General features: G+C 40.7%; 2 protein-coding genes across 11 annotated transcripts in view; one reads left to right on the top strand and one right to left on the bottom strand.

Annotated features, from left to right (window-relative positions):
• REV1 (REV1 DNA directed polymerase) overlaps positions 1 to 8,946 on the top strand; it is a 92,356-nt gene extending 83,410 nt beyond the window's left edge. For all 9 annotated transcript variants that reach the window (XM_086701318.1, XM_086701317.1, XM_086701321.1 and 6 more), the window contains 9 exons: positions 1,935 to 2,037; positions 3,181 to 3,334; positions 3,532 to 3,734; positions 4,978 to 5,211; positions 6,232 to 6,352; positions 7,377 to 7,597; positions 7,699 to 7,855; positions 8,108 to 8,210; positions 8,548 to 8,946. In XM_086701318.1, coding sequence (XP_086557444.1) covers positions 1,935 to 2,037; positions 3,181 to 3,334; positions 3,532 to 3,734; positions 4,978 to 5,211; positions 6,232 to 6,352; positions 7,377 to 7,597; positions 7,699 to 7,855; positions 8,108 to 8,210; positions 8,548 to 8,659 — 1,408 coding nt within the window. In that variant the 3' untranslated portion in view covers positions 8,660 to 8,946. The remainder of the gene's footprint in view (positions 1 to 1,934; positions 2,038 to 3,180; positions 3,335 to 3,531; positions 3,735 to 4,977; positions 5,212 to 6,231; positions 6,353 to 7,376; positions 7,598 to 7,698; positions 7,856 to 8,107; positions 8,211 to 8,547) is intronic.
• A 213-nt stretch (positions 8,947 to 9,159) lies between these two features.
• EIF5B (eukaryotic translation initiation factor 5B) overlaps positions 9,160 to 13,537 on the bottom strand; it is a 94,158-nt gene continuing 89,780 nt past the window's right edge. For both annotated transcript variants that reach the window (XM_086701315.1, XM_086701316.1), the window contains exons 22-24: positions 13,140 to 13,278; positions 10,964 to 11,125; positions 9,160 to 10,591 (exon numbers count right to left, since the gene is read on the bottom strand). In XM_086701315.1, the coding sequence (XP_086557441.1) occupies positions 10,484 to 10,591; positions 10,964 to 11,125; positions 13,140 to 13,278 (409 nt within the window). In that variant the 3' untranslated portion in view covers positions 9,160 to 10,483. The remainder of the gene's footprint in view (positions 10,592 to 10,963; positions 11,126 to 13,139; positions 13,279 to 13,537) is intronic.

Raw genomic sequence — 13,537 nt, 5'->3', positions numbered from 1 at the left:
TAGTGTCTATTGAGAAAGAGTTCATGGGCATAAATTGTTTTTGAACCTGTCTGTGCTAATGCTGAGTAGTTTTGTTGACTTAAAAGTTGTAACTTCTAGTTAGAAATTATTTCTCCTGATTTAAAGATTCCATTGTCCCCTTTTTTTCGTGATTACTTTGGAGAAGTCCAGTATTCTGATTGCCTGTTCTTTACAGATCTGTTCTTTCTGGAACTTTCAGGATTTTCTCTTTAACTCAGGTTCTGGAATTTTGTTTGGTCTTTATCTTTGTGCCAGGTACTTTGTCCATATTAATTTATTATTTCTACCAACATTTTAAACTTCTGAGTATTTTTTAAAAATTCTTTGGACATTTAAATATAGCATCTGTTATTTCACAGATGCAATATTATCTCTTATCTCTTAAATAGTCTTCTATTCCCTTTGTCACTTGTTTCTCCAGTTCCTTCTTTCTCTTTTGACTGCTTTTATATTGGAGGTTTTCTTCAACTATCTGTCTTATTTCATGCCCCACATGAAATCTTCCCATCTCCTGCCTACAGTGGGCGAGCACGTGTGAAGATGGCAGCCAGCATTCTGGTTCCTCCATAGGAAGAGCAGTCTAGGTGGGAAGGAAGAGTGTATGCTGCTTTTGAGCAAGGTGCCTCCCTCTCTTCGTGGCCATGCATGATGTCCCCTGGCTCTCAGCATCGACATTGGCGTGTACAAAATCCCAGAGGAGGGGCGATCTATGTGTCTGCTGCACGTGCACATTCTTGGTCCCTCCTCGCCCCCTTCACTGGTACCTGGCACCTCTAATCACTGAGTGTTTCTGAGGTTCTGTAGCATAAATTGGCTTATCTAAAGTTGGTGCCTTGCTTTAGGCATTTAGCAGGCATATTTGGTAACTTAATACTTACTGATACGCTTTTAGTGTTGTGAGTTACAGTTAACATTGGTCCTCTGTTCTTGTCTCCTCTCCTGTTTAGATTTTGTAGGAGTTTATGCCATTTAAAACTCATTTCAAAATAGTTAAGTGGTGTTCAGGAGAAATATGTGTTTAAACCACCAGTCCGCTAAAAACCTTGCTTTTAAGTTCTTCTGTATTTATTTGTGTTAAATAAATGTAATTAAGGTAACAAATCAATGTAAATATTTTCCTTAAAAAACTGGTACCTTTCATGGGTGTACATAATGTCCTCATGGTACTGAGAAAATAAATACAATAAAAGTAGTTTTTAGCACCTAATAATGCAGTCTCCTTTCTTCTAGAATTCTTAAAGATCTAAGAATTCTTAAAGATCTATTCTGGTCCTGCTGGGTTTTAGACAGGGTGCCACCATGTTTCCTTTGTCATTGTTGTTCATGCATTTCTTTATTGATTTCTAGAGCCTCTAAGAAATTGTTAATGCACATTCACATGTTGAAATTATGTAGTGGCTTTACTTGAGACATGATAAAAGTAGAATCAAGAACTAAAACACAGGGGATTCATCTTTTATACCTCAACATAGAGAATCTTGGAACCTAAGACTTCTCTTGGAATCTAAAACTTCATGTTTATATTCATGCTTTGGTTGCAACATAATGTTTGTATTTGTATATGCATTAACTAAAATACATCTTTTTAAAAAATGTTTTCCAGTTTATTTTTAGTTGGCCAGGTCTTCATTAGCCTGTAACTCAAAGTCCCAGTGTTCTATATGGTTTTTCTTTTACACCCTGGCTGTCAGTGTAATTAATTTGTTATACTGGCTTCCTTGAAGGGGGGGGGGGGGGGGACTCTTGTGTTCATTTTTAAGGATTATCTTTACTACTTAATTACTTAAACTGTTTTTGTAACTTTCTTTACAGCTTTCCTATATCTCTTTAAACTGTTCCATACTCGTGAGGTGCTAGTGAATATATATGGAATGTAGCTTTTGCTCCGTTAAAGTTAATTCTGTCATTTACAGGACTGTAACTCTTGACCAGGCAACAGATAGTGCAAAGATAATTGGAAAAGCTACACTAAACATGTTTCATACAATGAAACTAAATATATCGGATATGAGAGGGGTGAGTATATAACATTTTAAAATTCTGACTTTCTGTAATGTTTTTCTCACTTAAGGTTTGATCTGAGAATGGTCATGGCAGTGGGTAGTGGGTTTATGAGATTTTCAGCTTCTTTGATATGATACCAGAATAGAAAGTGAAAAACTCTGGACTTTCTCCTCTGACCTGATTTTGTTATTTTTCAGAGAAGAGTCAAATTTGTTCTGAAAGCTCTTCGTTTTGTTTTCTGCCTACAATAATTTTGTATCTTGAATTTTTACAAGTGTCTTTCAATTAACCAAGGGCTTATTTTACATACATTATCCTGCTTCTGGTTCTCATTGGTAGATGGGACTGTGAAGAGTGTGGAACTGCAAATAATACTTATATCATTGAGGTCCCTTTTAATCCAAAATTTATTCTGTGTCTGTTGATGCTCTAGAAGGGAGAATTTACCACCACAAACATGCCTTTGGGATGGATAGGTGAGAGGATATTAAAAAATGTAAAAACCTTAATTTTCTTAAGGATAAACCTTTGTAGGTTCTGTTGTGTGTGTGCTCATATGTGAGTGAAAGGCAGTTATTGGTGTGGTATCTGTGGAAGGATTAAAGAATTACTAAACCAGACATGATCAGAACTCCCTGAAATACTATTACAGTAAGGCTTTATGGTAGTGTGGGGCGGGGTGGGGGGTACAGTCTTCGAGAGCCCATGGTGTACCCAGAGCACTGCTCATCCCACTCCCCAAACCCACTTGTTTGAAAAGTTCTTCATTTAAAACAGAAAAATGGTAAGGAACTAAGGTTGCAAGTAGACTGTTCCTATAGAATCTTTTGTTTTTAATCTTAAAAATTTAGTTGATTAGAACTTCAGTGGGATATAGTATTATACTTTTTTTGGTTTTTTCTGATTCTGAAGAGATTACAGTATATTTAGATAGAAATGGATACTCCAAGATTGAGGTGAATAACTGCTCACTAGCTAGTATAGATACAGTTTTTGTAATAAATCATGTAGAAGGCTCTTTGAATACTTTAATTTTTTATTATAGAAATAGATCTAGAAGATCTTTCTAAAAAGGAATAGCTGAGAATTTTGCTTAGTTGAATTCATATTCTTGCTTTAGTTTTCCTGGAAACACATTTTCAACTCTGGTTCTAGGTTGGGATTCACGTGAATCAGTTGGTTCCGACCAACCCAGACCCTTCTTCATGCCCCACTCGTCCATCAGTTCTTCCTGGCGGGTCACACTCTGTCCTGGATCTCTTCCAGGTTCAGAAAGCGAAGAAATCCACAGAAGAGGAGCACAAAGAAGGTCAGTGGGCATCAGTGTGGTTCTTATTAATACAACAGTTGTCTGGCATGGCTCTGTGACTTTTTAAGAAACAAACGGACATTCTGGATTATGATGAATCGTTAAGTTTGTTTTACTTAAAATGGCTTAAAGTAATCCATGCCATCCTGTCTCCGATGATACGAAGAAGCTACTGTATGTATTTTCTATACTTTCAGTATTTCTGGCTGCTATGGATCTGGAAATATCATCTGCCTCTAGAAATTGCACTTTCTTGCCATCTTTTTCAACACATCTGACATCAAGTGTCAATCCTGTTACTAGCAAAGCTGAGTCTTCAGGGAAATGGAATGGTCTACATTCTCCCATCAGTTTAAAATCAAGACTTAACCTGAGTATTGAGGTTCCATCACCTTCCCAGGTATATTTTTATAGTTCTGAGTGTGATTTAAGTGCAACAGCAGTTTTAAAGTAGGGATGACATTTTTAGGTAACAGCATAGCCGAGAAGGGGAGAGGGTACTTGTCAGGGTAGATCACAGGCAGCTCATGGTGTTACAGAACTCCATATGGGAAATAATCAGGTTAGGGGAAAGGTGGTGCTTTTGCAAAGATCAGCAACTCTTGCAAGTTGTAGAACATGGATGAAAGCTAGTTCTGCAACTGCCCATCAGTAGCCACTCTACCTCTTTGTAGCGGCAATAATCACAGGGACTCCACTCTATTCAGCAGTATCGCTTTGTGATCATCAGTAGGGGCCCATGTCCAAGGTTTTTCTTGCAGCATTTGCAGACCATCCTTTCTGTAGAGTGAATGATTTTCCTAACGTAAGCGAGTAATTCCATTGGTATGGGCTGTAAACGTGGAATACTTTTGGAATTTTTGCTCCTTGTAAGGTTAAGATAGCACTTCAATATATATTGGGAAAGTCCATTTCTATGCTTCACTGAATAGTAGGAGGCTGAAGGAAACAGACATGCCAGCTGTGAGGCTGGGAAAGGGACAGCTCTAATCAGCTGGCATTGGGTCCCGGTTGCTGTTGAGTTATCCAAAAATAGTTGATCCTGGCAAAGTAGAAGATTGGCCTACCCAATTTATAGGATTCCATCTCTAAATGGAAGTGCACCGATGGGCAGAGGATTCTGGTATGTAGGCCAAAGAAAAGTTAGTTTCTACAATCCCTTTTTTCTAACTTGCTGTTGTCAGAACTAGAAGTTTTTGTATTTGGGGGCAGATAGTCTCCTGTCTGAAAGGTAAACTTCTGACCCAGGACTCCATTGTCCCATTCATTCCAAAAATGTGACGTACCCCATAGGCATTGTCCCTGCCCTTGGGAGGGGTCTGAGATCCAAGTTTGACAAAGGCTCTGTCTGCCCCTGTTGCAGTACAGATACAATGAGTATATTTGGACTTGCCTCATCCAGTGGTACTGCCCGTAGTTGTATGCTGGTCTCTCCAGACTCCACATTACTACTGAGGCCCCAATGGCAAAAAGCCAAAGACATTCCAAAAATGTGCTGCTTTGAGGGGTTACCTTTCCTATCCTGCTTCTCTGCGCCTCCTGTTGTCTGAGATGTTCAAATTGAAATTAAAGTGCTACATTAACACTCCTACCACTTCCTCTCTGAACACGCTTTAACTTCAGACTCATGTGGTATTTTATAGCTTGATCAGTCTGTTTTAGAAGCACTTCCACCTGATCTCCGGGAACAAGTAGAGCAAGTTTGTGCTGTTCAGCAAGGAGAGCTGCATGGCGACAAAAAGAAAGAGCCAGTAAATGGCTGTAATACAGGAATTTTGCCACAACCAGTTGGGACAGTTTTGTTACAAATACCAGAACCTCAAGAATCTAACAGTGATGCAGGAATCAATGTCATAGCCCTGCCAGCATTTTCACAGGTGAGTTAAATTAGGGACCTTTCACCCTACATATGCTCCGGGCAGATCTCATTTCTTTTCCTTTGGACCATAAACTCATGGTAGCTCTTGGGCCCCATATCCATTGGGGCCCAAGGCACTGGCTCATTTCTACATCATCTAAAGGACATGGACTCCCAGAGAAGGAGGACATGGTATGTAGGTGCTTAAAATTTCCACCCAGAAGTAAGAAACACATTCAGTTATTTTCTTGGCCAGGGAAGACCACTGGGCCACATTTTAAATAACTAGGTGGAGGCAGGCACCTGGGTGGTTCTGTCAGTTGAGGGTCCAACTTCAGCTCAGGTCATGATCTCACAGTTCATGAGTTTAAGCCCTGTGTTGGGCTCTCTGCCGTCAGCTCCAGACCCCGCTTCAGATCCTCTGTTATCCTCTCTCTCTGCCCCTCCTCCACTCACACTCTATCAAAAATAAACATTAAAAAATAAATAGCTAGGTGGAGATGTATAATCATAGACTAGAGACAATAACACAATCTAAGTTTGGTGTTTTTAAAAAAAAGTACTACACGTAAACCTATTTTCTTGGGTTTGCTTCTCTTTTTTTGGTGGGGGCGGGGGGAAGCATCTTTTTTAAAGTTCTTTTGAGAGAGTGAATTCGTGCAACCAAGGGAGGAGCACAGAGAAGAGGGCAAATCCCAACCAGACTCCATGCTGTCAGCGCTGAGCCTGATCTCACAACCTGTGAGCCGAAATCAAGAGTCAGAGGCGCAACTGACTGAGTCACTCTGGCGCCCCACTTCTCATTTCTTAGTGGTGTTTCTTGCCCTGGTGGTTCTGCAGTGGGTGTTTTTTTTTAAGTCAGTTATTCAGAATTTTCTTATTCTCACCCTAAAACCTTGTGAGGATTTAATGAGCTTTAATATTGAGGCCCTAGTAAGAATTTGTACAGATCAGAAAAGCATGATTTGAAAACAAAGTCTGTTTTGTGAAAAAATAGAGTCAACTCAAGTTTGACTCTGAACCTTCTCGTTTCCACTAGGTGGACCCTGAGGTGTTTGCTGCCCTTCCTGCTGAGCTTCAGAAGGAGCTGAAGGCAGCATATGATCAAAGACAAAGGCAGGGAGAGAATGCCGTTCACCAGCAGTCAGCTGCTGCATCTGGTAAGCATAAGCGTGGGAAGGGACATGTAACACAACTGATGAGGGAAATGAGGTCATTGGTAGGGTATGATTATTGTAGCAGATTAATGGCCAACATCTAAGCTGCTAATCATGTTAAGAGCTCTTTGTATTGGAGAAGAAGTATATGATGCAGGTAAGTGTTGCCCTAGACCTAGCTGGAGTTGTGTAACTTCTGACTTCCATACCTTTACTTTAAAAGTAGTCTGGGGGCACCTGGATGGCTCAGTCCTTTGAGCATCCGACTCTTGATTTCAACTCAGGTTATAATGTCAGGGTTGTGGGATTGAGCCTTGTGTGTAAGGCTTTGTGCTGAGCATGAAACCTGCTTAAGAGTCTCTCTCCCTGTACTGCTCACACTCTCAAATAAATAAAATGAATGAATGAATGAATGAATGAATTTAAATGTTTGAGTTACCACCAGAAGTCTTTTGACTACATGTCAAGACTGACAGATCAGAGTATAGGTTTAAAACTGAATGAAAGGGGCGCCTGGGTGGCTCAGTCAGTTAAGCATCCGACTTCAGCTCAGGTCATGATCTTGCAGTTTATGAGTTCGAGCCCCGTATCAGGCTCTGTGCTGACAGCTCAGAGCCTGGAGCCTGCTTCAGATTGTGTCCTCCCCTCTCTGCCCCTCCAATGCTCATGCTTGGTCCGTCTCTCAATAATAAATACATGTTAAAAAATAAAATCTGAAAGAAAGGTTCTGAACATGTATTGCAACAATGCCTGAACTGTTGAATTTTCATTTAATCTTTACAGCCCCCCCCCCTTTATAGATAAGCAATGCCCAAAAGATAAGATTTTTAGTGCCCCAAAGAAAGTGGGCACAGATAGTGGGTGTCCTACAGCCTGCGCTTTCATCCAGTTACTGCCTCCAATACTGTCTTGGTAAGAGGCCTGTGTTGGTGTGTGTGTGCGTGCACATGCAGCGTCTGTATTTAAAAGATTGCATGGTACTATCCAGACATATGTTGTTGAAGATACCACGTTCATACTTTTTTAGTGCCAAAGAATCCGTTACATCAACTAAAACCAGCAGCAATGAAAGAAAAGAAACGGAACAAGAAAAAAAATCCCGTCAGTTCCCCCAAAAAAATTCAGAGCCCTTTGAAAAACAAGTTGCTTAATAGCCCTGTGAAAACTCTTCCAGGGGCTTGTGGGAGTCCTCAGAAGTTAATCGATGGGTTTCTGAAACATGAAGGTCTTGCTTCTGAGAAACCTCTGGTAATATTTTTAATACTTTTTAAGCTTTGACCTTTTATCAGATCTTAATGTACTTGATGTTATGTAAATATAGCACTTTTTGTCATGTGTTTTCTTAACAGGGAGAACTCTCTGCTTCCACTTCAGGTGTGCCAGGCCCTTCTGGTTTGCAGCCTGAGCTGTCTGGCCACGTGAGACCCCCAGCACCCAACCTAGCGGGAGCTGTTGAATTCAGTGACGTGAAGACCTTGCTCAAAGAGTGGATAACTACCATTTCAGGTGGGCTTGGCTGGTGTGACAGCCACAGACTGAGAGGTAATGGTTCTAAAATTTTGGAACTTGAACTAGACTCAGCTATATAAATGCAACTCTTTTCTGAATCTGGTAAGCCAAAACCAGCCACCCTGTAACCTTTGAAACTCTCTATACTATAGACCACTGGTTGGATGGCTAGAAGTTGGGGGTAGTTGTAGAGATGCAGTTCTCCTTCATGCAAGCAGGCTGGTCCTTACTGAGGATTTTCCTCTCTAGATCCAATGGAGGAAGACATTCTGCAAGTTGTGAAATACTGTACTGACCTAATAGAGGAAAAAGATTTGGAAAAACTGGATCTAGTAATAAAGTACATGAAAAGGTAATTATTCAATACTTTTATCTAAAGGACAAAATGGGGCATCTCACACAGCTGCTTTTAAGGTGAGGCACAGAGCAAGTTTGACATTTGGGGGCAATCAGTTAACTAAAGTGAAAAGGGGGTAACCTTTGTTTTGAATCCCAAGCAACTGCCAGAAGATCAAAGATTGTTCCCCTTGAGGTTTATATAGTTTCAAACCATACTAAGTACTTTGAAGTGTTCTGAGGTTTGGGCCAAAATTGATTCTTACCTAAAAATGTTCACGACCCTAAGGAGATGTTAAACTGATTCTTGGAGGAGTCTTTTTACTTAAAGTTTTTTCTTAACCCACCTTTAGGTTGATGCAGCAGTCGGTGGAATCGGTTTGGAATATGGCATTTGACTTTATTCTTGACAATGTTCAGGTGGTTTTACAACAGACTTATGGAAGCACATTAAAAGTTACATAAATATTACCAGGGAGCCTGGTGCTCTCCACTAGCTGTGCCATAAGTGCTTGTGAGGTATTTGCAAAGTGCATGATAGTAATGCTCTGAGTTTTTATAATTTTAAATTTCTTTTTAAGCAAGTGTTTTGTACATTTCTTTTCAATAAGTGCCAAATTTGTCAGTATTGCATGTAAATAATTGTGTTCTTTTACTGTAGCATAGATTCTATTTACAAAATGTTTGTTTATAAAGTTTTATGGATTTTTACAGTGAAGTGTTTACAGTTGTTTAATAAAGAACTGTATGTATATTTTGTACAGGCTCCTTTTTGTGAATCCTTTAGGAAGCAAATCCTGAACTGTTTATTGTGTTTAAAGGCTGAGAAACCTACAAGCCGGACTGTTAGAGGCTCCATGCTAAGCTCTGAAATTCCCGAGAGGTCCCAGAATGGGATTCTACTTGTTCCGGGTAAAGCTTCTAAATAATTTTATCACTTTTGTCCCCAAGCATGAACACAGGAGCATGTTATGAAAACCTTCTTTACTTCTTCCAAGTGGAGGGATTTACATACTTTAAATTAGAACACACACATAATTATTAAATTTTTCTTGGGAAAATTATGTCCCACAGATGGCTTAGCAGTGGTGTCTCCACCTCTACCGTCCCTAGAGAAACTTCAGTAGTACTGAAGAATGGTACAGATTTTCAAATGTATATAAAGTATTTTTCTATGCTATGTTAGTTATGCTGTAATACTTCAAAAATATAGTTCATACATCTATGCCAGTGAACACTTGGGAACATTTTCTTTAAAACACACCCCACATTGACTTCAACACTGTGCTCTCTCTCTCTCAATAGTTACTAGAGATCTGTTAGAAGAATTAATTTGACACTAACAGATTTCTTATAATGGGGGAAGGAATAGATCTTCATGTGGACTTCCCACATGCTAAAATCCAGTAACTGATATGAACAAGTCAGTTTCTGCAACAACTTAGAAGCACTAAGCCCAAATAGTTCCCTACTTGATTGCCCCATCAGGAAATGTATGCATGGTAGAATTTTTATATCCATCTTGGTTCTAGTGTGGCTTAGAAAATCCTAATGTTAGCGTGTGCTGGTACACAAGGTAGTACACTGAGGCTGATGACTCACTCATGGAGAGAAGCTACGCTAGCATGGAAGCCTAAGGGATGTCTGTTTTCTTTATTGGTAGTTCAGAATTGTGCTGATTACAGTGGACTCTCAGGACTATACAAGCAGTAAATAGCAGCCAGCTAGGCTTTACACCATGGTTTCACACAAAGCAGATAAAGAAATAGCAGAGTGCCTAAATTTCTATTTTAAAAAATTCCTAAGGGCATATGGCAGAAGAATGCTGGGTTTGGAAAAAAAAAAATCACTGTGGGAAGGATATGCATAAATAAAGTATTTCTTACATCAAAAGAGTCCCAAGAATCACAAAATCTGCAGAAGCCTGGTTAATCAAATACTGCAGTACTGATTTAATCAGTATAAAATTGAAAGAGCTTTAGATCTGTAATAAAAATCCAAATTTGGGTTAGGGCAAACTTTAAAACAGCAGCCAGTAGAGAAGGATTGGGAAAGGAGTGGGCAGGTGAACAGGCACGTTGGAACTGTGGGGACATGTAATCGACCACTGTCAAACCAGTGTAAGTTTCTTGGTTTCTCATGGAAAACATTTTATACACCTATTTTTTTCCTTCCATACTTAAGTTCATCAGTGTCCAGATACATCCGTTCCATTTTTTTGTCGTTTTTTCTTGGTGGTATTATGACATAATATTTCATTTATTCCAATTCCTGCCCCATGTGGAAAAATTAGATGATTTCAAATACTTTCTTCAGCTCCACAATAAGCTGCCAATCACTCTTCTGCATCTCATCTCTGAACCAGTCTTTGAGGGCATCGATGGACTGCCGGCTGATCTGCAAGCCCGAGGCACAAACAGGGTCAACAACAGTGCAACCACCACATGCCAAAAAAAGCACGTGGCCCAAGGCTGACACCAGCTACTGCTCATTAAAAAGAAACCTTGGCCAAAATAACGAATGCCGTACCTGTCTGCCTTTCAGAGTAGTAAATCTCTGCAAGTCCTAGCAGGCACTCTAACTCTGTTAGGAGGCCCCTTCCTCAACACAGAGAAGGCCGCGTTATAGGTCATGCCCTGAAGAAGAATCCAGTCCTGCTGGACTGTAAAAGTTCAAACATCCAGCCCTGAGAGCTACTGTGCAAAGGTAACCAGAGAAGAGTTGACCCCCAATTTCTCTAAAATGGGCCACTTCTATGAAGACACTTACCTTACTGACAAGAATGTCTGTAGCTTCAAAATGTCTTCCATACATTTTGGGAGATTCACCAGGGATAGGTTCTATTTTGACACAGACTTCTTGCCCTTTTTTTGCAACATCCACTTGTTTATGGTTTATTTCAATACTCGTTACTATTCCAATGTCAACAAACTGTAAAATAAGAACTGCAATATAAGCAGAGGAATCATGCCAGTCACAGGCACTGCAACCTGGACAGCTAAAATAAAAACTGGAGCAAAAGAGCTAGTTTAAAAGCCTTGGCTCTGTGACCCTTCTTCATCCCTCATCACAGTGTGTTTCACTGGTAAAGTAGGGATGACCCCACCACACCCCCTGTACCCTTCACAAGATGACTGTAAGGACAAAAGGAGATCATTCATATGCTTTAAACAACTTTAAAAGTACCCTATCAATTCAATGTGGTTTATTATCTCTGCTCTACCCTTTCTCATTACAAGTGCCATAATAAGAACTGGCAGGCCTAAAACTTGAATCAGGAATGATGAGTTTGGAGTGGTCGGTATGGTGAGCAAAGGGATTATGTCAGAGCAGCAGCCAGGGATACATCTTGTGGGGCCAAGTGGGCCGAGGTTAGAGCCTTGGCATTTCATTCTGAGGATGAGAGCTGTGAACAACCTGATCTCAGTTACAGTACAGGAGAAAACCACTCTGCTGCCTGCTTATGAAGGGACAGAGGAGACAGAGAATGTGTGACCAAAGCCACAGAAGAGATAATCACTGCAAATAAATGTCCTTCCTCAGTCCACTGAACTGGTATAAAAGCAACAACTCCTAGAAGCAACAAATCCTAGTGCTCAGATGACTTCTAAGTGCCATCTCCCACTAAAGGAACCAGGTCTGGGGCAGGGAAAGTACTAGATGAGCCTAGAGCATCTCACTGCACCAGAAAGGAAGAAGATGCTCCAAGAGTTATGTGTCCAGGGCAGTCTGCAGTAGCTAGTTTGAATGGGCTCCCACTGACCAGAATGGACAAATGGGTGTGGGGGGGGGGGGGGGAATCTCAAAAATATTGGTAATGGATTAGAACATCAGATTTTTAAAAAAGCTAACTGAGTGTGTATGACATACTTAATGAAAAGCTCAGGGGAGAGACCGGTTCTTTACAGAAGTGTTAGTGGGGGGAATCAGTTTTATAAACTTAGGCAAGGATTACCAATTATTAAATCTACAGGAATAAAGGTTGTTGAAACAGGATATTCACAAGTACTCAAAGTGCCCCCAGAGATTACTTAATACTTAATAATCCAAAGGCAGAAAGACGTGGTTCTAATGGCTATCCTCAGCCAACAGCACCCTACTCAGTAAACGAAGGTGCTGCCACAGTAAGGAAGCCTGTGTGGTGAGGCTTGAGGCACACGGGAGCATCTTTGCATGCAGTATCTGTTGTAATTGTAACTTCCCTCTAATGAGGAGGAAACTGACAGATCCAAGTTGAGAAATGATCTGCAAAAGAACAGGGCTCTCCCCAAAGGATGGGGGGCTGTTCCTATTGAGACTAAAACCCATAATAACCAAATGCAGTGCACCTTGAAGGAATCCTGGACCAGGTCAGCAGATGGCATTATTAAAGACACTTGGGACAGAGCACCTGGGCGGCTCAGTCAAGTGTGTGATTCTTGATTTGGGCTCAGGCCATGATCTCATGGTTCATGAGATTGAGCCCTGCGTTGAGCTCTGTGCTGATGGAAGGAGGCTGCTTGGGATTCTCTCTCCCTGCCTCATGCGTGCATGCACATGCACTTTCTCTCTCAATGATGAAAAAAGGCCCTCAGGACAACTGGTGAAATGCAAATGAGGATATAAATTATAGGACATTATTGAGTTAATGTTAATTTTTCTTACGTATGATGCTAATTTAGGGGAAGGGAATGTGGGTGTTCATTACTCTGTTCTTTATTTTCCCCTAGGCTCGAAACTTCAAAAAGTTTTCAAAAGGGCAGTAAGTTAAAGTACCTTGCAACTTTCTTTTGCTGAAGCACCGATATCTGGTGCTAAGAATTAACACTGATTAAGGAACACTCGTAGTTAAGGGATAAATCACAGAAGGTGACAAACTCTTCTGCTTGTTGTCACCACTCCTGGCCTCCCCATTTTACTGCTTTTAAGAGACCATACTTGATTTGAAAGTACAACGAGAACTTACATTTTTGCTAGGGACGCACATGGGTGTCCCCTGTTTCACCTGACCTGCTTCCACAGTCACTCCCATCACTATTGGGTCTCGAGAATTAAAAATATACTGGGGGAGGATTTTCATCTTGCAGGGAAATACTGCTATGTGCCTAAAAGGAGGAGGAAAAAAAAAACACTAAATTTTGAAGCAGACAAAAATCACTTAAACCTAAAAACATGAATATGAGGCTTCCCCTGTCAGATAAAAGCACTTCCAGGTGGTGCCAGAAAAGCAGGAAGGACGCTGCAGAATGACCTTGGTGGTGTCCACAATGGTCCAGTCTCCGGTCCTGGGTGCATCATCCCCTCGCCATCCCCTTACCCTCCTTCCCTCTGTGCTGTCACTTCCCAAGTCTTGAAGAAGCTGCA

This window comes from Puma concolor, chromosome A3 (assembly GCF_028749965.1).
Source record: "Puma concolor isolate L17-30 chromosome A3, mPumCon1.1.hap2, whole genome shotgun sequence".
NCBI classification, from domain to species: Eukaryota; Metazoa; Chordata; class Mammalia; order Carnivora; family Felidae; genus Puma; species Puma concolor.
This window is presented reverse-complemented; position numbering and strand designations above follow the sequence as displayed.